This window comes from Gorilla gorilla, chromosome 1 (genome assembly GCF_029281585.2).
Source record: "Gorilla gorilla gorilla isolate KB3781 chromosome 1, NHGRI_mGorGor1-v2.1_pri, whole genome shotgun sequence".
Classification (NCBI taxonomy): domain Eukaryota; kingdom Metazoa; phylum Chordata; class Mammalia; order Primates; family Hominidae; genus Gorilla; species Gorilla gorilla.
The window spans coordinates 212,607,498-212,632,460 of NC_073224.2; the positions used below are offsets into that span (position 1 = coordinate 212,607,498).

At 51.2% G+C, this 24,963-nt stretch overlaps 2 protein-coding genes and 1 non-coding gene across 5 annotated transcripts; all 3 read right to left on the reverse strand.

Annotated features, from left to right (window-relative positions):
• Positions 1 to 4,196: 4,196 nt before the first annotated feature.
• TMEM222 (transmembrane protein 222) lies at positions 4,197 to 18,549 on the reverse strand. 3 transcript variants are annotated; one of them, XR_010131968.1, is made up of 7 exons: positions 18,269 to 18,498; positions 9,834 to 9,918; positions 8,537 to 8,568; positions 6,583 to 6,679; positions 6,356 to 6,486; positions 5,883 to 5,970; positions 5,115 to 5,253 (listed from the first exon to the last, which is right to left on the reverse strand). XR_010131968.1 is itself a non-coding variant. In XM_004025260.4 (6 exons), the coding sequence occupies exons 1-6, from the start codon at positions 18,463 to 18,465 to the stop codon at positions 5,166 to 5,168; spliced, it is 630 nt and encodes a 209-aa protein (XP_004025309.1). In that variant the 5' UTR covers positions 18,466 to 18,549; the 3' UTR covers positions 4,197 to 5,165. The 3 variants fall into 3 exon arrangements, 2 of the variants coding, with proteins under 2 accessions (XP_004025309.1, XP_018869107.1); XM_004025260.4 differs by lacking the exon at positions 5,883 to 5,970 and having other exon boundaries at positions 4,197 to 5,253; positions 18,269 to 18,549; XM_019013562.4 differs by lacking the exon at positions 5,883 to 5,970 and having other exon boundaries at positions 4,197 to 5,253; positions 6,356 to 6,679; positions 18,269 to 18,496.
• LOC134757681 (actin, alpha skeletal muscle-like) lies at positions 14,654 to 18,262 on the reverse strand. Its single transcript, XM_063701307.1, has one exon. The coding sequence runs from the start codon at positions 15,151 to 15,153 to the stop codon at positions 14,872 to 14,874; it is 282 nt and encodes a 93-aa protein (XP_063557377.1). The 5' UTR covers positions 15,154 to 18,262; the 3' UTR covers positions 14,654 to 14,871.
• LOC115932113 (U6 spliceosomal RNA) lies at positions 15,343 to 15,449 on the reverse strand. Its single transcript, XR_004068450.1, has one exon. It is a non-coding gene; the product is annotated as a U6 spliceosomal RNA (small nuclear RNA).
• Positions 18,550 to 24,963: the final 6,414 nt, after the last annotated feature.

Below are 24,963 nucleotides of genomic sequence, written 5' to 3' on the forward strand. Positions count from 1 at the left end.
GGTGGAGCTTGCAGTGAGCCGAGATCGCACCACTGCACTCCAGCCTGGGCGACAGAGCGAGACTCCGTCACAAAAAAAAAAAAAAAAAAAGAAAAGAAAAGCAAACTAAACACCCACTCTTCCTTCCTGTAATCAGAACCGACTCCCACCACCACTGAGAGACAGAGGACCCTCCTCCACCTCAGCCCACAGTGGAGGCTTCCCTACTTATTTTTTGCAAATTAATCTTATTTTTCTCATCTGTTAAGTGGGGGTAATAATCTCTCCTTAGAGGGTTTTCACTAAAATTCAGTGAGATCCTTGCAGACTTTTTTTTTTTCTTTTTTTTAGATGGAGTCTTGCTCTGTCGCCCAGGCTGGCTTGGCTCACTGCAGCCTCCACCTCCTGGGTTCAAGTGATTCTCATGCCTCAGCCTCCCGAGTAGCTGGCACTACAGGCGCCCGCCACCACGCCTGGCTAATTTTTGTATTTTGAGTAGAGATGGGGTTTCACCATGTTGGACAGGCTGGGCTCGAACTCCTGGTCTCATGTGATCTGCCTGCCTCAGCCTCCCAAAGTGCTAGAACTACAGGCGTGAGCCACCTTGCCCAGCCCCCAGTAGCCTCTTGATTAATGCATTTATACACCCACACATGCAATACCCATTGAGCAGCTGCTGTGGGACCATTACTGTGATGCTGCCTCCTCCATTAAGGCCCTCAAAATGGAAGTAGAGTGGCCAACAACATCCACACCCCTTCCTGCCATCCTGGTCCTGGCGCCCCCAAGGATGTTTCTCTGCCCTCCTCTCACCTCCTCAGCAGCTCTTCCTCCTGGAAGGCATGAAACTTCATTATCTGGTCTTCGGGTTTCTAAATTTCCCTTCCTTTCTCTGCTCTCCTGTCCTTCCTATAGCTGTGACTCCCTGACGCTGATACTTCCAGCCATCTCTCCTGCTGTGTCTCAACCTGCATTCCTCTGGCCTCTTCCCCACTTGAAACCTATTTCCAAGTTTCCACCTCTGTAACCAGCCCTCATCATCCTGGCCTCTGGCCTCCTGCTGCTTCCTGCCACCTCCAGATGCTGTCCACACTTCACTCCAGGTGCCCTCCCATCTGTCTGTCTCCGCTGTCCTCCCCCTGCCCAGGTCTCAGTCCCCGCTCAGCCTCTTCTGGAAGCCTCTTCTCCTGCCTCCTTGAGGCCACACGAGGCCACTCTGGCCCTATGTTGCACAACTTTCAAACATACTTTTCTTTGTCATCCTCTGGTTTGGAAGGTGCCAGCAGACAACCAGGCCATCCCTCGGGCCCATTCATACATTTCTAAACCAGTCCAGTCCCCTTTAGACACGTCCTGAGATGGAAGCCTCACCACTTCCCAGGACAGCCTGGCCCTCAGCCTGACCCTCAGGATTGCTGCCCTTACTCTGGCTTTCTCCCCTTCGTCACCTATACCCGTAGAGCCTTAGCTGTGGGCTATTTCCTGTCCTTCAACACCCCTGGGCCTTCTGTGCTCCCTGTGGGAATACTTTTCCCCAGCTCCAGGACTAGCTCAGCCTCCTCCAGAGTTCAGTGCCCCTGCGCTGCAGCCAGTCTCTAGGCAACATCCCTCTGTTAAGAGGGACATTAAGAGGCAGGGTCCTAAAGGCCAGCAGATCTGGGTTAAAATCTGGCTCTGCCGCATGGTTCCCTGTGGCCTGGGATCAATGACAATCCCTGTAAGCCTCACTCTCTTCCTTTATGAGGTGGGGACAATAGCCATCTCACAGGCCTGCTGCTGTCAGGAGAGCTTGTTTTTCACCTCCGCGGCCATTCTCCTTTCGCATCACAGCCCCCTCATTTCCACTCCTGTGCTCCAGTGAGGCCATCGCACAGGGTGGCTGAGTGGGGGCTCTGGAGCCCAGCTGCTGGGTTTGAACCATAGTTCCACTCTTCCTACCTCTGTGACCTGGAGCAAATCACTACTTCTCTGCTTACTTCTTCATCTGTAAAATGGGATGATGGCACCTACCTTGTTGCAGGGCTGTTGTGAGGCTAAGATGGCATTTTATTACAAGGCCAAGCACAGAGTAAGCACTCGCTAACTGTTGGTGACTTTTTTTTTTTTTTTTTTTTTTTTAAGAGACGGGGCCTTAGGCCGTGCATGGTGACTCACACCTGCAATTCCAGCACTTTGGGAGGCCGAGGCAGGCGGATCATGAGGTCAGGAGTTTGAGACCAGCCTGGCCAACATGACGAAACCTTGTCTCTACTGAAAATACAAAAATTAGCCGGGCATGGTGTCAGGCGCCTGTAATCCCAGCTACTCGGGAGGCTGAAGCAGGAGAATCGCTTGAATCCAGAAGGCGGAGGTTGCAGTGAGCTGAGATCGTGCCATTGCATTCCAGCCTGGGTGACAAGAGCAAGACTCCATCTCAAAAAAAAAAGAGAGTGAGAGACAGGGTCTTGCTCTGTCACCCTTGACCTCCTGAGCTCAAGCTATCCTCCCATTTCAGTCTCTTGAGTAGTAGCTGGGGCTGCAGGTACGCACCATCATGCCCAGCTAATTTTATTTTTTAATTTTTTGTAGAGATGGGGTCTCACTTTGTTGCCGAGGCTGGTCTCAAACTCTTGGGCTCCCTCCCTCCTCCAGCCTTGGCCTCCCAAAGTGCTGGACACTGTGGCTGACCCTGTTGGTGACTTCGATGGCACAATTTTATGTCCTGTTTCCCCCAAGCAAATTTTAAATTCTGCTAGGCTAACGCGGGCCTTAAACCTTTTTTCTGTCTAGTCTACTGTGACTGTCTTTGGTTTATTTTTTTATTTTTTTATTTTTTTTTTGAGACGGAGGCTTGCTCTGTCACCCAGGCTGGAGTGCAGTGGCGCGATATCGGCTCACTGCAAGCTCCGCCTCCCGGGTTCATGCCACTCTCCTGCCTCAGCCTCCCAAGTAGCTGGGACTACAGGTGCACGCCACCATGCCCGGCTAAGTTCTTGGATTTTTATTAGAGACAGGGTTTCACCGTGTTAGCCAGGATGGTCTCGCTCTCCTGACCTCGTGATCCGCCTGCCTCAGCCTCCCAAAGTGCTGGGATTACAGGCGTGAGCCACCGCAACCGGCCTGTCTTCGGTATTGAATTTGTCCTCCTCAACCAACTCTCGGATGGACCCAATATGCAAAACAGGTTTTTGAAAATGGAATTGCTAGGGCCAGGCGTAATGGCTTATGCCTGTAATCCCAGCACTTTGCGAGGCTGAGGCGGGCGGGTCACCTGAGGAGTTCGAGATCAGCCTGGCCAACATGGTAAAACCCTGTCTCTCCTAAAAATACAAATATTAGCCCAGCGTGGTGGCGGGCACCTGTAATCCCAGCTATTTGGGAGGCTGAGGCATGAGAATTACTTGAACTCAGGAGGCAGGCGTTATAGTGAGCTGAGATCGTGCCATTGCACTCCAGCTTGGGCAATGGAGTGATTCTGTCTCCAAAAAATAAATAAATAAATAAGAAAGAAAGAAAAAAAAGAAAAGTAAATGGAACTGCTCTGAAGTGGGGAGAGGGCACCTCTGCCTTGCCCTGGAGAAGTCCCAGGCTTGCAGACCACAGCACTGCAGGGTCTGGGGTGAGCTGGCAGATGCCTGACCAGGGACCCCATGGCCAGCTGCTAGAGCATGTCCTCAAGGCCACGTTCAAGACCAAATCCTTGGCTAGTTCAACTGAAGTGATGCATGGACAGGGTTGGGAAAGGCTTCAGGGAGGAAGTGGCTTTTAAGCTGGGCCTTGGTTAGGCAGGGCCGCCATGAGAGGGATGGTGGAGAGCAAAGGATCGGAGGCAAGCGAAGGCTGGATGGATACAGGGACCAGAGGCTGGCAGTGCTCTTGGCTCATCCCCAACTCTGCACCCCGGGGGGTGGTGGGGACAGCAGTGGAGGCTCTACTCAGCCCTAACCCCAAGCCTACAAGTCCTTCCCAACAGGGATGATGGAAGGGGTTTCAATGCCCACCTGCCTCAAGAGGAAAGCTTTGGAATAGGGAATGGAGAATGGCAGGGAATCCCCAGACTGCAGGGGCGGGATATACCTGAGGGATGCTGATGGCCCCAGGCACTGGACACAGACTCAACCATGGCGCTGGCAACCAGACCCTTGTCAAGCGTAACAGGGTCCCAAGAATACCAAGACGCTATGAGCTAAGGGGCAACGGGGCCCCAGAGAGGGAGAAAACAATGACAGGGCACCAACTGGAGTCAAAACTCTTTATTGTCCTGCCCAGGGAGCCCTTCCCAAAGGAATCCACAGAGCAGGGGGGCGAGGCGGGCGGCACAGGACCTTGGTGACAACGTGAAGTAAGGGGGAGCTGGAGTTAGGTGGGGGACAGCCCCTTCAGCTCCCTGATGGCACTGGCTGTGCTGGCAGGCCACCCAGGGGAGCCATCACCAGCGTATTTTGGACCCAGGGGAGCCATCACCAGCATGAGGTCCACACCTGGGGCTGGGGCTGAGTGCTGTCTACACTGCTCTGTCTACACGGTTACTCTGGCACTTGTCAGGTCCACTCACCTCTCTGGCCTCAAACTGCAGGGGGAGATGGGTCCAATGCTGGGAGGCACTGGGAGGCCGTGGAACAGTGAAGAGCGGACTGCACGGGCTGGAGGATGCCAGATGTGCACACATGTCCCCCAGGGCAGCTGCCAGCAGGAGTCTGACAAAGGGACCCAGCCAGCCCCTCTGGACCATTCTAGAGGCCAGTGGTGAAGGTCCTGAAGCAACTTGGCTTATAGAGACACGTTAAGTGTACCCGGTGCACCCCATGCTGGGACCAGCTCTGGTCCCAGGGCCACCTTGACAGGTGAGCCCGAATGTCCTCCTCTCCCCATACTGGGCACTGGGCTGAGGCAGGACCCCAGCAGGTGGTGGCGGGAGCAGCTCTACAGAGGGAAGCCAAAGCCTTTCAACAGAAGAACAAAGGGGCTTCCAGGGCCGGAGTCACAGGCCTGGGGAGGAGGGGACAGGGTGCTTCTGAGAGGCAGGGAGACAACAAACCCCCACTTCATGCTGGTCCTCAGTCCTTCCATCCTGCCAGCCCCGACCCCCGGTCCACAACAGCAGGCCCAACCCTGCCTTTTGGGGTGAGGAGAAAAAAATCTGGAACCAAAAGGGATGGCGGCTGTTTCCTCGGGACCCTGGTGGGTGTGGGGCCACCGAGCAGCCATCACCGGAGGTTAAAGACCAGGCTGACGGTGAGGATGATGCCCAGGAGAAGGATGAAGGGCAGCCAGGTCTTCACGAAGGCCCCAACGCTGACAGAGAGAAAGGAGCGAGCATAGGTGGGCAGGGCCTGGTGAGCAGGCATGCGGCCCGCAGCCCTGAGCACCCACAGACCCCAATAAGGCTGCCATCCCTAAGGAAAACCCTATAACCACCCCCTCACCCCAAACTTGGCCAATCAAGGAAGCAGGCTGGGCGTGGTTGCCCAGTATGGGGGATCACCAGCTATGGTCCCGGGCAGGGGCTGCTCTGCGCTCCTGATGATTTACTGACACCTCGCTGGCTGGGAACAGGAGACATGCTCCCCATTTCTAGGCCTCACTGGCTCCATCTATAGCCACCTACCTCTAGGGTCTCCAGCAAGAGGACCAGGAATTGCAGTTTGGGTATGGAAGCCACGTGTGCCCTCTGCCTATGGACTTCATAATGGGGACTACTGGGAGCTCTGGGGCTGGCAAAGGTCAGCAGTGTTGTGGCTGGAGCCAAGCAGCTGGGAGCCAGGGGTCTGGGTTCAACCTCTGTGTGACCACAGTTATTCTCAGGGGACTTCTAAAAGCCATGCAGTACTTAAAAATATCCCTAGAAGTCTTCTTTTCAGAAGCTCTTAATGATGAACGTGGCTAAGAGGAAAGCTTGGAGAAGCGGCCAGATCAGCACTAACCTATGCTGGCTCACGAGTCTGGGCTCTGCTGTGTCCATGCTGTGGCGACCATGGGCGACTCACTCAATCTCTCTGCCTAGGAAGGGACCTGTGGGGCAGTCATTATGAGAGGATCTATCTGCTCACTTTACCGGAGCACAGGGATCGGTAGAAGCCTCCCTGAGGAGCGGGAATCATTGCCTGCATTTCACCAAAGACAGCTGTGGCCGAGAGAGACCAAGGCAGTTGCCCATGGTCTCACAGCGGGCAAGTGCCAGAGGTGCATTTGGGGCCCAGGTGGAGCTGGACTTCAGCACAGTCACCTCCCTCTCCATCAGCCCCTCAGCTCGTCACTCTAGAACCACCATGGCTCCAACTGGCATCTGTTCCAACTGTCCCGGCTGACTGAAGGACGCTAGGAATGGTCTTTCTAGGATCCTTGGGAGAGCAGCCTCTGGGCAGTGTGTGGGTGGGCGGGCAGGAGGGCAGCTCACCTGACGTACTTCCCATAGAGCAGGCAGAAGAAGCAGAGCGTCACCATATTCCAGTTGGTGCTGTTGTTGTAGCGCATCAGATTCAGGGCCAATGCCACGTGCGAGTGGCAGTTGTCACAGCAGAGATTGTGCTGGAGGCACCAGAAGGGCTGGTCAGGATGGGCTGCAGGGGAGCCTCCCCCCTGGTCCCCACCTGGGGAGTGCTGGTGCCGCCCTGGCCCACCTACCATGCGGTGCTTGTACTCCTCAGAGGCGTCGTGCACAGCCGTGTCCCATGCGTTGGGCCCGCTAGCATAGACCTGAGCAGGGTCCAACTTCCAGTACCTGGGGTGAGAGAAGGGCTCTGGACACTTGCTTGGCTCCTTTGTGCCCTCAGCTCTACGCACGTCCTCTGAGGCCTGCCCTGTGCCCGGGCCTGAGCTGGGTGCTGAGGTGTACAGTAAGCCAGATCTGGGGCAAGTGTTATGTGGCAGTCAACTGTGACACAGGGTGAGGTGGCTGGTGCCATGGGGGATCCTGGGGGGATATGGAATGAAATTGGGGGTGCTATGCTCTGAAAGTCTGTGTCCCCAAGTTCATATGTTGAAATCTTAACCCTCAAGGTGATGGTATGAGGAGGTGGGGCCTTTGGGAGGTGATTAGGCCATGGGGTGATTAGCTCTCATGAATGGGATCCGTGTCCTTATAAAAGAGCCCTGAGGGAGACCCCTCACCCCTCCACCACGTGGGGACACAGTGGAAAGGCACCTCAGGCCCTCACCAGACACTGACTCTACCAGCACCTGCACCCAGGACTGTCCAGTCTTCAGAACTGTGAGAAATACATTTCTGTTGTTTCTAAGATACCCAATTGATGAGATTTTGTTATGGCAGCCAGAACGGACTAAGATGGGGTGTGAGAAGGCTTCCTGGAGGTGACACCTGGGTCCAGTCTGAAGGAAGAGGGTTAGGCAGGCATAGAAAGAAGAGGTGGGCATTCCAGGCTGAGGGAACAGCTTAAGCTAAGTGACAGGCATAAAACTGTGCAGCATGTCCCATAACTGAAGTGACTGAGCCCTCCTGGAGGATGCGGAAAGAGAAACACGGTGATGGAATGCTGGCAGCTAAGGCTGGAGATGTAGGTGAGGCCACATCATGCGGGGAGTTTACCCAGCAGCAAGCACTCTCCCCTAGTCTCCCAGGCAGCTTGCCAGGGTGAGTGGCAGGGAAGCTGATGGTGCTAAAGCCCATAAACCTCAAGGTGGGTGAGAATTGCTGTTCCAAGCACCAGAGTGCCCGGTGGGTCTCAGGCCAAGGAGAGCTGGGAGGTCAGGGCGCCCCCTGGCTGTTGTGTAGGGGAATGGCTTGGTGGAGGAGTCTAGAGACCATGGCCGGGACTGGGGCTGCTTAGGGGCTACTGCTTGGAAAATGATGCCCTTAAAACTGTCCTTGAAGAGCAGTCTGGCAGCGAACACCTGGTGGCCCAGAGACTCCTGGACTACACTGCTGCCTGCCGGAGGAAGCCAGAGCAGGCAGCAGGAAGCCCTGCTCCAGGCCATCTCAGCTGTGTGGGACACCAACTCCTCCTCGGCCCAGTCCCTCCTCCCAGTGCAGCCTTGGGCAACAGGTCACCTGAGGACACTGATGACTGAGGCACTCTCACCAGGCCCACAGCTGAGGTGGGCACCTGAGACTGCAAAGATGAAGACCAAACGTCCCAAACCAAACCAGCAATAGCTCCCAGAAGGCTGAACGGTTTTTATTCTCTCCAACCAGAACTTTCCAGCAGAGCTCCAAACAATGCCTCTCTTCTACCTTCCATGCCTCATTTGTTCCCAAAGGGCAGAAGAGTGAGTCTAGAGGGAGACAGATCTGGGTGTGGGTCCCAGCTCTGCCACTTCCTGTGTGACCTTGACCAAGTCCCTTCCCTTTCCTCACAACTTGCCATGGAGTTGAAAATACAAACCTGAAGAGCTGTGGCAAGGCCCAGATGGTCTACAGGTAAAGGCCCTAGCCAGGGGCTGGTGCGGTAGGCACTCTGTACGGGGTTGCCATGCTCTGGTGGACCCTGGCTGACCTCTCCCCCGACCCCATATACTCTATTCTCAGGGTGCTGGCCCCTCCTGTGCCCCAGAAGGCCTGGCCCGCCCGGGCAGGAGCGACCTGCCTCTAGAGCCAGTCACATGGGTGTTCATCACTTACTTGGCAGGCTTTCCAAAGGCCATGTTGTCCTCCTGTTGAGGGACAAAAGCAGAGGTCAGTGAGGAACTTACATTTGGGCCAGATGACAATCCTGGGTAGGTGGCAGAAGTACAGTGACTTAGAAGAGGGTATGTCGGGGGTGGGGGGCCAGAAGTGGGGCCTGGGCCCTGCCCTGGGGCTGGCATGGCATCTAAAGAGCTAGCAGCTGTTCTGCAGGAAGAAGGCAGTGTGGCACAAGTGCACAGAGCACTGCATCAGAGACCAAAGACCTGGGGCTCCAGCTGCCACTGTCCCTTGGTGTGGCACCCAGGAATTCCCTTGCCCTCTCTGGGCCTCATTTTCTCCAAGTTCTCTGGTCAGTCTTCTCTGATCTCTGAGGACCAGCAGGAGGTTTCCATCGTGGTCTGGCCTCCTGACTCAACAGTGGTGGCCCACATGGAGACCATCTCTGCGCCCAGCAGTCTGACTGCATTCATAGCAGGGCGGGGGCGCTGGGCCCAGAGGGACTTCCTGTGAGGGAGACACTGCAGTGAAGTCCTAGACTCATCACATTATTCCTGGGGTACAGGAGTTACACAGAGACAGACTCTGGGTTCAGATCAGGGAGACCCTGCTGACAGACCTGGTCAATGATTAATCACCATAAAAATATATGATAAAGTAATGGATGTGAAAGTATTTTTAAGTACAAAGTGACAGACCTTTGTCGTGTTAAGATGATCATGACAACTATTAATATAAACAGGTTGGTGCCACCACACCCCTTCAGTCCAGCCTCTGACACCTGGAGACAGGATGATGCATGCTCCTCTGCGGCTAGCCCACTGGACCAGTCTTGGTCACACCCCCAGGGAACAGACCTGAGAACACAGCTGCTTCATTCTAAAGCCCCACCCCCTCTTCTCCATGGCCACACCCAGGGAACCGAATCAGCCTCCCCTGTCCTCCCACCTTGACTCCCACCTTCTGAAGGTCCAGAGATGTGGTTCCTGGAAGGTCTGACTCTCCACTCTTGCCTCTAATCCCTACCCATGTCTCGGTACCCCAGGGGTGGGGGCAAAGGGCTGGGTCAGTTACTTAAGAATCCTTCTGGCCACACTGCCCTCCCGGCCTGTCCTGGAGGCAAGAGAAGGGGGAAAGGGGTCAAACATTGGTGAGGGGCAGAGGGCCAGGGCCAGGACTGCGGGTTATCTACGTTCTCCTGGGTCTGGGGAGACGAAGCCTGCCTGCGGGCAAGACAGGACAGCCTTCCACTTAAACCTTGGGACCCCCCGGGGTGGGCAGAATGGGGACTCACCGAGACAAAGTAGGGGCCTGCGAAGTCCCGAATGATTCCTGTGGATGTGCAGATGCCCATGTGGCCGATGATGGGGAAAAACCACCTGTGAGGAAAAGGACGGGGAAGGGACAGAGCTTAGGGGATCTTTCAGCCAGTTAGACGGATGCTGGGGACCCTTCATACAGTACAGAAGCATGTGAATATTACGTTTCATTGACAGGTGGCCATTAGGGTGGTCCAGAAGGCTGGGGAAGCACAGACAAGGGTAACTGCAAACCGACAGCACAATGGGATACCTCAGCATCCTGCCAGGATGGCTGTAACTCAAACGACAGCAACACCAATGCAGGTGAGGGCAAGGGACAACCAGAGCCCTCATTCACTGCTGGTGTGAGGGATAAACTGTTTCTACCATTTTTTTTTTTTTCAAATGGAGTCTCGCTCTGTCGCCCAGGCTGGAGTGCAGTGGCACAATATTGGCTCACTGCAACCTCCGCCTCCCGAGTTCAAGCAATTCTCCTGCCTCAGCCTCCTGAGTAGCTGGGACTACAGGTGTGCACCACCATGCCTGGGTAATTTTTGTATTTTTAGTAGAGATGGGGTTTCACCATGTTGGCCAGGATGGTCTCGATCTCTTGACCTCGTGATCCACGTGCCTTGGCCTCCCAAAGTGCTGGGATTACAGGCATAAGCCACTGCGCCCGGCCTACTATTTTGTTTTTGAGATGGAGTCTCGCTCTCTTGCCCTGGCTGAAGTGCAGTGGCACAATCTCAGCTCACTGCAACCTCCGCCTCCTGGGTTCAAGCAATTCTCCTGCCTCAGCCTCCCGAGTAGCTGGGACTACAGGAGTGCACCACCATGCCTGGCTAATTTTTGTATTTTTAGTAGACACGAGGTTTCATCATGTTGGCCAGGCTGGTCTCGAACTCCTGACCTCAAGTCATCTGCCTGCCTCGGCCTCCCAAAGTGCTGGAATTACAGGCGTGAGCCACCGCACCCGGCCTGTTTCTACCATTCTGGAAAACAGTTTGGCACTATACTATATGCCTCAGCAGTTTCACTTTTGGAACCTTCTTTGCCCTCACCCCTGGGAAATAACATTTGCCAAAACTCATTGAACTGTACTCTTAAAATGTGTACATTTTATTATATGTAAACTATAATTCAATAAAATTGATAAAAACAACTAGAAAGAATCCAAATGTTCAACAACGGTACGATGAATAAGTGTGGTATAGTTATACATTGAAATAGTCCATAACGATGAAAAAGAGTGTCACTTCTGCTACACACAACACAGGCTTTCACAGACATAAGGGTGAATGACGGAAATCTTACACAGGGTACGTAACATAGCACTCTGTTTACATGAAGTCCAAGAAAAGGCAAAACTGATCTATGGCTAGAGGTCCACAGCGGGGTGGAATCTGTGGTAGAACTGACTGGGAGGGCACAAGGGGGTCCTCTGGGTCTTAGCATTGCTTTCTAGCCCCCATCTGGGTAGCGGTTACATGAGTGTGTGATATGCAAAAATTCTTCCTGCTGTATACTTGAGATTCGCACACCGTTTGGTACATAAGTTATACCTCAATAAGAAAGTTAAAAAAAAAAAAGGTGGGCGGACATGACACCAATGTGGGTGGGGGAGTTCAGGAAAGGCTTCCCTGAGGAAATAACGAAGAAACAGAATGTGCAGGGGTAGAAACTGGAACAGAAGCATGGTGTATGCCAGGAAATAAAAGTTCCTTTTTTAAAAAACCATGGGCATTAAAAAACAACAACAAATCTCAGATGCACCCCAATATGTCACACATAGGAACCCCAGACCTGTCTGCGTTCTGAGAACCATGGCCCTACGGGACCTGGGTGCTGGAGAGACTGATCCAGTTTAAGGAGAACTCACAGGGCCAGTGGCCGAGTCCTGGCCTCAATGCTGCCTGGGCATGAGCATAAAGCACCTGGCTAGGGGTGGAGGCCAAGCCTCCAGAGACGCAGTTTAAAAAAGCAGTTACAGGGGGCTGGGGTGGAGTCAGTAAAGACTTCACAGAGGAGGTGACTTTTAACCTTGACCTGTGAAAGGACACAACATCAACAGGCAGAAAACAACACTGCAGAGCAAGAAAGTGGTACATGTGCCTGGAAGAATGAAAGGGGGAGAGGCCAGCTCAGGGGCTACTGCTGTACCACTGGCAAGAGATGATGGAGGTCCTGACTAGAGGATCAGGGGCAGGGTGGTGAGAAGCACATGGATTCGAAAGATCTTTCAAATGAAGACCGGAGAGTTTACGACTGACAGGATGGGGGTCTTCCAGGTCTACAGCTTGAGCGCTTGAGACAATGGTGGGGCCAGAGTGGTCTTTTGAGAATTGAACTCAGATTCCATCATTCCCCTGTTCAACACCTATTAATGGCTTCCTACTACACTTATAATACACTTGGAACTTCTTCCAACACTGTGGTGCTAATTATCCCTTGAACTTCATCTCAGTCCCCTCTCTAGCTACACTGCCTGCTTGTGGCCTCAAACATGCCGAATCCTCCCACCCCATGCTTTCTCTGTATCTGCCCTCTCCTCCGTCTGGAACACTCTTCCCAGAGAGCATGGCACAGCTGACTCCTCACTGATTAGGCCTCAGCCTCACTGCCACCTTCGGAGGTCTTGCCTGAACGGTGTCTTCCAGCACAGCCACCCAATCCCAGATCCCACTACAATGCTTTACTTCCCTCATAGTATCTACTACTATCCAAAATTATCTTGGTTATTTACATGCTGTCTCTCCACTAGAACATAAACTCCAAGAGAGACAGGATTTTTTCTTGTTTACTACGGCAATGCCTGTATATAGCTGCAACTCACTAAATATTTGTTGACTAAATAATGAATGAACATCCTGCATTTAAGAGTAGAGTCTGGGGCTGGGTGCTGTGGCTCACACCTGTAATCATAGCACTTTGGAAGGCCAAGGCAGTTGCATTGCTTGAGCCCAGGAATTTGAGACCAGCCTGGGCAACACAGTGAGACCCTGTATCTAAAAAAATCTAAAAATTAGCTGGAGGATCACTTGATCCAAGGAAGTTGAGGCTGTGGTGAGCCAAGGCCAGGCCCAGGAAGTTGAGGCTGTAGTGAGCCAAGGCTGGGCCCAGGAAGTTGAGGCTGCAGTGAGCCAAGGCTGGGCTCAGTGGCTCACGCCTGTAATCCCAGCACTTTGGGAGGCAGAGGCCGGTGGATGACTTGAGGTCAGGAGTTCGAGACCAGCCTGGGAAACATGGCGAAACCCTGTCTATACTAAAAATACAAAAATTAGATGGGCATGGTGGCATGTGCCTATAATCCCAGCTACTCGAGAGGCTGAGGCACGAGAATCACTTGAACCCCGGAGGCGGAGGTTGCAGTGAGCTGAGATCACGCCACTGCACTCCAGCCTGGGTGACAGAGCAAGACTCTGTCTCAAAATAAATAAATAAATAAATAAATATTAAAAACAACAAACAAACGCCAAGAGTGAAGTCATGCTCAGATATCATCTGGGTTGAGGCTTGCCTTTGTTCTGGGCAAGTTACTAATTCCCATCTCTCTGTGGATAGTAAAAATTACCTTAATGAGGAGCTATTGTGAGGATTAAATGGATAGACTTATCCATTTACACAGTGCCTAGGACTCTGCCTTCCGCTTGGCAGCTGCTCAATGTTGTCATCTCGAGGTGTTCAATACATAAGCACTATCTGACTGACTGCACTAACATAGAATAAGTTGCAGAAGATCCATAGGCCACAGGATGGACATTCAGGATTATGGGAAAGTAGCTCATCCTGATCTCAGGACTGCCCTCCACCCCCATCTCTGCCCCTCAATCCTTTCATCTGCTTGGGAGGAAGTCTGGGTCCAACCAGGATTCCACACGCCACAGCTGTGCTGGCAGCAGTGGATGGAAATCAGAGTAAAGGCTGGAAGCCCCAGAGAAGAAACCCTCAAAGTGGTTTGTCAGCCTGGAAGCTCCAGGAAGGCAGCTCCAGAGCCGCTTTGTGGACTACCTTCTATTCAGGACCTAGTACATAATAGGTGCTTTATAAAGATACAATGAATGAATAAATGACTCACTCATCCTGGAGCTCAATCTGGGAAGGTAGGCTAACTCAGCAAAAGAGCATTCTAAGCCTTACTTCCTCATCTATAAAATGGGGACAACAGTATCTACTTTCATAGGTTGACATTAGGATTGAGTGAGTGAACATACAATGTTTAGGACAGAGTAAGCATCTAATCTTAGCTGTTTTTATTAGTAGCAGCAGCTATTAAACTGGTTTCTTTTTTTTCCCTTTTTTTTTGGTTACAGCAGCACTTTTATTTTTCCTTACACAATGACATGCTGCTGGGGCCCAATGTTCTCACATAACAGTAGAAAACCAAAATCTGTTCTCATCTCCTTAAAGAATCGAGAATTGCATACAAAAAAAAACCTTACATAAATTAAAAGGATGAATGCATTTACAGGTGTAAATGCAAACTGCTTCCAACTGAAAGCAAGTAACAGCCCACAGTGTTCTGGCAGGAAAACATCAGCTAAAAAAGGAAACTGGGTCCTATGGCTTGGCCTTTCCAACCCTGACAGACCAGCAGGACAGAAACAACTGGTTCAGGAGCCCTTGTCAGCCTCTAGAGACATCCCAGAACACTCAGCCATGACATATTAGTACCCTGCAAAGATCGGAGACTGCTGGCCATGCAGACTCACCAAGTCAGACTTGTCTTCCACAAGCACATTCTTACCTTGCCGCGCAGTGACCAAGCCACGTGTACTAAGGGTTGAAAGCAAAGATATGTACACGGTATTAAACAAATACCAAGGGGAACAGTTAACTTGAATACAAGGTCAAAATCAGCAACAAGTTCTACAATCCAGTGCTGATATTAGATACAAGCTTCAACAACAATTTCTTTTCGAAGGCTTATTCCATTTTCGTGAGGCTAGCATGAGGTATATGCATTTGCCAGGGCCAATTCATACTTCTGAATTAACCCATGCAGCAAATGCTACGCATCGGCTCACAGTCCATTTAGAAGCATTTGTGGTGGACGATACAGGGGCCTGACTCGTCATACTCCTGCTTGCTAATCCATATCTGCTGGAAGGTGGACAGTGAGGCCAGGATGGAGCCGCTGATCCACACAGAGTACTTGCACTGTGGGGGCACAATGAGCTTGATCTTCATGGTGCTGGGTGCCAGGGCGTTAATCTCCTTCTGCATCCTGTCGGTGATGCCCGGGTGCATGATGGTGCCTCTGGATAGCCCTATGTTGGTGTACAGGTCTTTGCGGATGTCCACGTCACACTTCATGATGGAGTTGAACGTGGTCTCGTGGATGCCTCAAGATTCCACACCCAGGAAGGAAGGCTGGAACAGCGCCTCCGGACACTGGAACCGCTTGTTGCTGATGGTGATGACCTGGCCATCGGGCAGCTTGTAGCTCTTCTCCAGGGAGGAGAATGCGGTAGTGGCCATCTCCTGCTCGAAGTCCAGGGAGACAAAAATATGGAACGCTTCACGAATCTGCATGTCATCCTTGCGCAGGGGCCATGCTAATCTTCTCTGTATCGTTCCAATTTTAGTATATGTGCTGCCGAGGCGAGCACTAAACTGGTTTTTCATGCAGAATTACCAACATCTCTGAGGGGGTAGACAGATCTTTGGGTTCCATTTCCTCCTCTGATCTCTCCTCCAAAGACAGGTGACAGTTCCTTGTGCCACATGTATGCCTAGCTCTGCAATCATCACTATACAGTAATACTACGATGGCTAATTGACCTTTCTCTCCCTCCTGCTGGAGGTGAGTCCTTTGAAGGTGACATGGTTTGGATCTGTCCCCGCCAAATCTCCCGTCAAACTGTAGTCCCCATATTGGAGGTGGGGGCTGGTGGTGGGATCATGAGGCTGGTTTTCTCATAAATGGTTCAGCACCATCCCTTTGGTGCTGTTCTCGTGATAGCGAGTTTTCCCAAGATCTGGTTGTTTAAAAGTGTGTAGCATCTCCCCCCTCACTCCCTCTTGCTCCTAATCCCGCTCCTAATCTTGCCTCCCTCCCCCTTTGCCTTACACCATAACTGGAAGCTTCCCGAGGTCTCCCCAGAAGCAGAAGCCACTATGCTTCCTGTATAGCCTGCAGAAGCATGAGTCAATTAAACCTCTTTTCTTTAGAAATCATCCAGTCTCAAGTATTAGTGCAAGAATGGACTAACACAGAAGGGAACATGAACCCTTTAACAGGAACACAGTGTCTTATTCATCTTGGTCTTATGAACACCTGTACACAGATCTGAATAGAAATGGGCTATGAGCTGCTTTTGGCCCAGATGACCAGGGATTGTGGTGCCTCCACCTCACGCTGCTACCATTCTCCGCAGAGGACCACGCCACAAATGGTGTTTTTGAGAATAAGAAAGGCTAAAGAGAGTTTAGGATCACAAGACAGGTTTTAAGAAAACCAATACATTTCCTGAGTATCCCTCCCAGTTATGTTCTTTTTTTTTTAAACGGAGTTTTGCTCTTGTTGTCCAGGCTGGAGTGCAAAAGCACGATCTTGGCTCACCGCAACCTCCACCTCCCGGGTTCAAGCGATTCTACTGCTTCGGCCTCCTGAGTAGCTGGGATTACAGGCATGTGCCACCACCCCGGCTAATTTTGTATTTTTAGTAGAGATGGGGTTTCTCCATGTTGGTCAGGCTGGTCTTGAACTCCTGACCTCAGGTGATTCGCCCGCCTAGGCCTCCCAAAGTGCTGGGATTACAGGCGTGAGCCACCACGCCCGGCCCCTGTTATTTTCACACTAATATTTTATTTTCTTCACAACACTAATCACTATCAGGTGCTCTTTTATTAGCTTACTTGTTTACTGTCTATCTCCTTCCACTATGACTTAAACTCTCAAAAGTGTAAAGACCATATCTCCTTTATTCATCACTGTATATTCGCATCACCTAGAACTATCTGGGAACACAGGGGTCACTTAGCACATGTGTTAGAAGAACACTGAATGAATTAATGTACACATTTTCCTAAGATTTTATTTCATTATTTATTTTGAGACGGAGTTTCACTGTGTTGCCCATGCTGAAGTGCAGTGGTGCAATCTCGGCTCACTGCAAACTCCACTTCCCGGGTTGAGGCGATTCTCCTGCCTCAGCTTCCGGAGTAGCTGGGATTACAGGCACGTGCCACTATGCCCAGCTAATTTTTGTATTTTTAGTAGAGACGGGTTTCGCCACGATGGCCAGGTTGGTCTCAAACTACCTACCGATCCACCCTCCACCCAGCCTCCCAGAGTGCTGGGATTACAGGCATGAGCCACCACGCCTGTCCCAATATTTTATTTTTAAAGAACAAATTTGGATGCTCTTATATGCATAAGTATTTGAAAACACAAAATAATTCAAATATTTTAACATAATTCAAAAACTACGATCTTTTTAGAATCAGCAATACCTAAGGCCCCAAATGATCCCTTCTCCACATCACCACTGGCTGTTATTGATAGCGGAACAAGCTATCCCACCAGGTGAGAGTGGATAAGATGTAGTGCAAAGAGCAAGTTAGATCAGAAGACTGAGCTCTTCATGCCTTTGCTTATTGGGGTGCGAACCTGATCAAGACACTTAATGCTACAAGCAGCTCAGCTTCACCATCTGAGAAGATAACCTACCCTAGAAAATGGATGTTTAATTCTGATAAAATGGGTGTTTAAGAGCTTGGCAAACTGTCCAGCACGGTGAGGAGGGGTTACGTTTATCAGCTGTCAAGGCTGAAGCAGGAGGGCAAACCACCTCTCCCCATATGAGAGCTCCTCCCAAAAGGCGCCAAGTAGTACCAGAGCACCTGCTTCTCCCCTGACAAAGGCTGATGTTATAGAAAGAACTTTGGTCTGGGAGGCAGACAACCTGGGATCTAAACCCGCTTTGCAACTGAGATGGCACGTGAGACAAAGGGTTGGACTCTCAGATCTCTGGGGGCCCTTCCAATGCTGACATCCCAGGATCTCGTGTGGTCCCAACCAAACTCCCACTCTTGCTCCCAGACCCAGCAGTATGTCTGGAATATGGTAAGCGACCAGTAAGCATTTGCTCAATGAGAGAATAAACCAGTGAATGTCTCCTCAGATCCGATAAGGGGCTCCCTCTTCTACACACTCACAGCTCGAGTCTCCCAGCCACTTGCCCTTTCCTGCTGGCCTACAACTCTCTCCCCGGCTACACCAGGTGTATTGAGAGCAGGGAGCGTGTCCCAGCCGTGTGCACAAACTGGCACTACATGGATGGCGGGGTTCTGGTGACTGGGCGAGGCGTGCGGGCCAGACCCGAGGAAAAGGCTTGCTGCGCGTCGGGGCCGGAGGCTAGCCCGGCCCGACTCCGGCTCTCCCTGGGCCCTCCTCGTCCCCAGGCGGATGCCGGAAGAGACTCACGTGAGCACCGGGATGGGCGTCCACACCACGCAGTAGGGGAAGCGACTCCGTTCCACATCCATGGCGACGCCGCCGGAGCCTTGATATTGCTTCATGTCCGTCTCGGCCGCCGTCGGCGCCTCCACTTCCGCCATCCTGGGCGGGGGTGGCGGCGGCGGCGGCAACAAGAGCAGAGAACTCCCTTCCGCTTCCGCCATGCGGCGCGCGCCCCGCTCCGACTGGCCCCGGCTCTGGTGCCGCTCGTCCCCATGGCGTCACTTCCCGGAGATGGGGTCCGCCCCGCTTGGCCTTCCCCCGGGAATCCGAGCCGCGTTCCCCTGGGCCCGGCCAGCCCCGCCCCGCCCCACTCCCTATGCGCCTGCCAGCCCCAAGTCTTTGCCGCTTACGCCCCGCGGCTGCAGAAGGGTTGCTCTCAGGCAGTTCGCAGTCTAGCGCCGGAGACTTATAAAGAACTCTAATTCAGTACGCTGAGGGCTCCTAGGAGGTGTGGTACAGTCGCTATTTATTGAGCACTTCTTAGGTGCCAAGCACTTGACATGAATTGTTTCTAATCCCCATAAACTAATTAGACATCCAAATTAGGTATTCCCTCCTGTTACAAGTGAGAAACTGAGGTTCAAAAGGTGAGAGACCACGATTCAAACCCAAGTCTTTTTTTTTTTTTTTTTTTTTGAGGCGGAATTTTTTCTCTTGTTGCCCAGGCTGGATGGAGGGCAATGGCACAATCTCGGCTCACTGCAACCTCCACCTCCCAGGTTCAGGCGATCCTGTCTCAGCCTCCCGAGTAGCTGGGATAACAGGCGCGTGCCACCACGCCCGGCTAATTTTTGTATTTTTAGTAGAGGTGGGGTTTCACCGTGTTAGCCAGGATGGTCTCAAACTCCTGACCTTGTGATCCGCCCGCCTTGGCCTCCCAAAGTGCTGGGATTACAGGCGTGAGCCACCGCGCCCGGCCCAAACCCAAGTCTTATGCCTCCCTTGCCCTTTTCATTCTGTGGCCCTCTCACGAGGTAGTGGTAGCATAAAGGAAGACACACACAGTTGTGTGTGCGCACGTGTGTGTGTGTGTGTGTATTTTATTGTATATACAGGGAAGACTTGCTGGAAGATAGGATATTATTGAGTTGAGTCTTGATGTTTGCCGTGTGGCACAGGAGTGGAAGTATGAGTGCAGCGGTACAAAGAAAGGAAGGCCGTGCAGAGCAGTGTGTGCAAGAGTGTGAATACTTACTGGAGTAAAAATCATAAGCCTTAGATGTGATCCAATCCCTTACTTGTACAAATGGGAAAACGGGCTCAGGGAAGTTAATTGTTTGAGATCATACACAGCCGTAATTAGAGAGAAGCCAGGCTCAAATGTTGGAACCTTTTGGCTTTTTAAAGGATGTCAAGACAAAGAAAATGAAGTCTACTGGGGTGGGGAGGGGAAGTGGGGGACAGCCCAAAGTCAGAAGGAAGGCTGCCACTAAAAATCAGGCTTAAAGAAAAAAAAAAAAGGATAAAAAGAGTAATCAGGTAAAGGAAGGTATGGACAAATGCACTCAGGAAGTTAGGAGCTTCCCATTTGGGGAAGGTCCTTCTTCCACTGACTTACCCTCCCTCAATGCTGATCTATGGAGAGCTTGCTGTCCTGTTTGTAGCACCTAATATTTTCATGTTTTTTTGTGAGGGATGTCTGTCTCTGCTATGGAACTCTAAGGTCCTTGACTTCAGTAGCTGGCACAGTTCCTGGTGCAAAGCATATGCCCACTAGATGTTTACTGATTTATTAGGTGATTGAATAAATGGATGTTTTATAAAGACCTCACAGATTCGCAGGCATGATAATGATTACAGTGGGTTAGAAAATGATTCTAACCCACTCCAAATTCTTTGAGCACATTTGTACCTCTCCTTGACCCCTGTGCAGTGTGTGATCCTTGAAGGGCAACAACCAGCATCCAGCACAGGGTTTGGAATAGATTAGGTGTGTAGTTTACAGTTGTTGAGAATAAATTACATGACTTCTTGATTCAGTCACTGTAGTTATCTAATCTCTTCTGGACCACAGGCTGTGAGGAAGGTCTGTGCCTTAGACATCTCCCTACCATGACTGTCAGCCCATAATTCTAGCACAGGGTTGCTGGGTACCCTTTAAACATTTATTGTAGGTATTGATGAATAAACAACCAAAGTAAGTCTCTCAGGGCCTGCCACAAGTTTGGTAGTACTAATACACGTACCACATTTAATCTGCCAAACTTCAATGGCTTCCCGTTGCACTTCGTATGAAACACAAATATCTTACTATGGCTCACAAAGCCCTGCACCATCTGGACCCATGCCCCTTCCTTATTTACTATACTACAGCCATCCTGGCCTTTTCTTTCAGTTCCTCTCACGCACTCCTTCATATTCCAGGGACTTGGCACACACTGTTCCCCTCTGCCTGAAATACTACTCCTACCTACTTAAAGCAGCTAACTTTCATTCTTCCAGTCTCAGATCAAATATTACTTTCTCAGCCCATCCCTGGTCTCCCAATCTAAATGAGAAAGCCCCCATTAATCTCCTGTTCTTTTTCTTCATAGCTTCTTTGTAGCTATGTACTATTTGCCTCCCCCACTTGACTGGAAACTCTATTTGTCTTGCTGATGTGTGTATACCCAATGCCCAGTATAGTGCCTAGCACATGGTATTTGTTTAATCAATATTTGTTAAATTGAATGAAAGGCAAATACTTACAGGCTTGGTATCACATGCTGGTTACAGTCTAAACGCAGGAACCTGCTACCTCTTGGTGTCCCAAACCTTTTTAATGGGCTTGGGTTGGTGGGAACAGTGCTCAGGCAGAGGATCAGACGACAGAGCCCTGGCTCCTTTCCTAAGGTCCACGTCATCCTACCCTTGGCCTAGGCAGCTGCAGAAACGTGGCATGAGGAGGGCCGGGTACCTGGAGGTAGAAGCCAGATCCTCTGGGGCCTGTCCCACAGGCTTGCCCCACACCACAACCCATCCACAAGATTTTTTGTTTTTTTTTTTTGAGACAGAGTCTCACTCTGTCACCAGGCTGGAGTGCAGTGGCACAATCTTGGCTCACTGCAACCTTTGCCTCCTGGGTTCAAGCGATTCTCCTGCCTCAGCCTCCCCGAGTAGCTGGGACTACAGGTGCGCAACACCACACCCAGCTAATTTTTGTATTTTTAGTAGAGATGGGGTTTCACCATGTTTGGCCAGGATGGTCTTGATCTTTTGACCTTGTGATCCACCTGCCTCAGCCTCCCAAAGTGCTGGGATTACAGGCATAAGCCACCATGCCCGGCCTTTTTTTTTTTTTTTTAAATAATGGATTCATCCCTGCAGAACACTCCTTCTCACATATACACCTTGGTTCTCTCACCCAATTGTGAGAGTCTCTCTGGCCTGTGCCCTGGACTCCTCTGCTGTTGCTTCCTTATCACCCATAAACAGATGGGAAATCTCCATCAAAGACTAATATTTCCTTCCAGGCTCACAGGATCACAGCAGGGTCCTGGAGGAAGCTCCTGTTATGGCTGAGCTTGGGACAGGATTGATAGGTTTCAGAGCTATCCCTCCCCCAACACACACCCCAACCTAAAATAGGAATGACCATCTGGATCCACTTATGGGTTTGGCTGGGGGAGGGAAGGATGCCAGAGCTGAAACTGTCAAGCTGGGAAACCTTTGAGGGTAAGATGCTGCTTGTTTGAAGGGTGAGCTTGGGGCATTTCCTCTCTTGGTGGGAGTCAGCGCACCCCGTCAATTGGCCCCATGTATAAGTCCCCAGGACTCACAAATCTCCTCTTTCAGGATATCTCGCTCCTGGCATTCAAGGCCCCTCATGATGCCCTCAAATTTTCCTTCCAGCCTCATTTCTCACAGTCTCCTTCGGGACTTGCCTGGAGTTAGCCTCACTGGCCTGTTTGCCCTTCACAGAACAAGTCCTGCACTTCATACCCCGTGTGTTTGCTCACACCATTCCCTCATCGGGGATGTCCTTCCTTTCCTCTTCTACACTACTTTCAAGGTTTCAGGCAAATGCTCCCTCTTTGCTCCCAGAGCACGAAGGCTGTGTTTCCACCTATTGAATATTCATGTGTACTTGCATTAGCATTAGCTGTTTACATGTCTGTCGCTCCCAAGAGACTGTGAACTCCTTGAGAAGGGGACTAACTGGATCTATTGGTCCCTGTATCCAACTAGGCAACTGGCAGAGAGGAAGTGCTCAGGTAATGTCACTGGAGTTATTTGTTGACTGTAGATGGTCTCCTTAAGGGCTCTGGGGAAGAATCACCTCAATCCAGGGAAAGAGCCTGAGCCAGGGGCATGCTGCAGTATATGTAGCATGTGGGAGGACAGCGTACTCTCTTCTGCTCAGCTTCATCATTGCCCTCTCTGGCCCCTGGAAGCTGGGCCTCTTTCCATTATGACTCCAAACCTTCCCATGGTGGGGAGGAGATTAAGGGAACCAACTCAGTGCAATAAACTATTTCAGAGCAAACCCACTGGTCCTTTAGACATCAGAGTTCACAAAACGACTTCCTTTTCCATTCCATTTTTTTGTTTTATTTGGAAATGGAGTCTCCCTTTGTCACCCTGGCTGGAGTGCAGTGGGGCCATCTCGGGTCACTGCAACCTCTGCCTCACGGGTTCAAGTGATTCTCCTGCCTCAGTCTTCTTAGTAAGCTGGGATTACAGGTGCACACCACCACGCCCAGCTAATTTTTTTTTTTTTTTTTTTGAGATGGAGTCTTGCTCTGTCGCCCAGGCTGGAATGCAGTGGCACTATCTCAGCTCTCTGCAACTTCTGCCTCCCAGGTTTAAGTGATTCTCCTGCCTCAGCCTCCTGAGTAGCTGGGACTATAGGTGTGCATCACCATGCCTACAGATTTTTGTATTTTTCGTACAGACAGGGTTTCACTGTGTTGGCCAGGCTGGTCTTGAACCCCTGACCTCAGGTGATCGGCCCACCTTGGCCTCCTGAAGTGCTGGGATTACAGGCGTGAGTCACGGCGCCCGGCCCCAGCTAATTTTTGTATTTTTACAAGAGTCGGGGTTTCACCATGTTGGCCAGGCTGGCCTTAACTCCTGACCTCAAGTGATCCATCCACTTCGGCCTCCTAAAGTGCTGGGATTACCGGCGTGAGCCACCCTACCCGGCCTCCATTCCATTTTATAGATGGGCTAAGTTACCCAAGGTTATAGAAAGCACAGCTAGGACCAGAATCTAAGTCTCCTACTTTGGGGTGCCCAGGAAAGCATGATGGCTACACATGTGGACTCAGGAGTCAGCCAGCTCAGTGTTTGAACTTAAGCTTTCTCAATATCTGTCGCACCTTAGGAAAGTAGCAGAACCTGTTAGGGCATCAGTTTCCTTCTCTCTAAAATGAGAAATAGGCCAGGCGTGGTGGTTCACACCTGTAATCCCAACACTCTGGGAGGCCAAGAGGGGAGGATTGTCTGAGCTCAGGAGTTTGAGACCAGCCTGGGCAACACAGCAAGACCTCATCTCTACTAAAAAAAAAAAAAAAAAAAAAAATTAGCTGGGCATTGTGGCACATGCCTGTAATTCCAGCTACTCGGGAGGATTGCTTGAGCCTGGGGGGGCCGCAGTGAGCCACTGTTTGTTTATTTATTTGAGATGGAGTTTCACTCTTGTTGCCCAGGCTGGAGTGCAATGGCGCGATCTGGCTCACTGCAACCTCCGCCTCCCAGGTTCAAGTGATTCTCCCTGTCTCAGCCTTCCAAGTAGCTGGGATTACAGATGCATGCCACCATGCCCGGCTAATTTTTGTATTTTTAGTAGAGACGGGGGTTTTACCATATTGGTCAGGCTAGTCTCGAACTCCTGACCTCGGGTGATCCACCCACCTCGGCCTCCCAAAGTGCTGGGATTACAGGTGTGAGCCACCACGCCTGGCCAGTGAGCCATTATTAATTTCATCATCCAGGTATTAAGCCTGGATGTTGATAGTTTTCTTTTCTGCTCCTCTCCCTCCTCCCACCCTCCACCCTCCAGCAGACCCCAGTGTCTGTTGTCTCCTTCTTTGTGTTCCTAAGTTTTGTTTTTGTTTTTGTTTTTGTTTTTTTTGAGACAAAGTCTTGTTCTGTCACCTAGGCTGGAATGCAGTGGCACAATCTTGGCTCACTGCAACCTCTGCCTCCTGGGTTCAATCGATTCTCATGCCTCAGCCGCCCAAGTAGCTGGGATTACAGGCGCACACCACCATGCCCGGATAATTTTTGTATTTTTAGTAGAGATGGGGCTTCACCATGTTGACTGGGCTGGTGGTGAACTCCTGGCCTCAAGTGATCCTCCTGCCTCAGCCTCCCAAAGTGCTGGGATTACAGGTGTGAGCCACTACATTTGGCCTGGTGACGACCCCTTTTAGGACTTACTAGAGTGATGAGGGGAGACCAGCGTGAGAGTCTCTAAATCACTGTAAAATAGGGGTAAACTATGGCCTCATTAGGACCAGGACCTTATTTTATATGTAAAAAAAGAAGTGGGTGGGAGCAGGAGGCAGAGCAACCAAGTGGCACATTCCTTCTTTGGGCCGCCACCCCTGCCAGACATGTTAATATCCCTAGACCTAACAAAGAACCTGGCACATGTGGGGCACTGAATGATGGCAGAATATACTGGGGAGGACTCACATTTCACAGTAAAATCCAGTGTTCAGCAACCATGCACA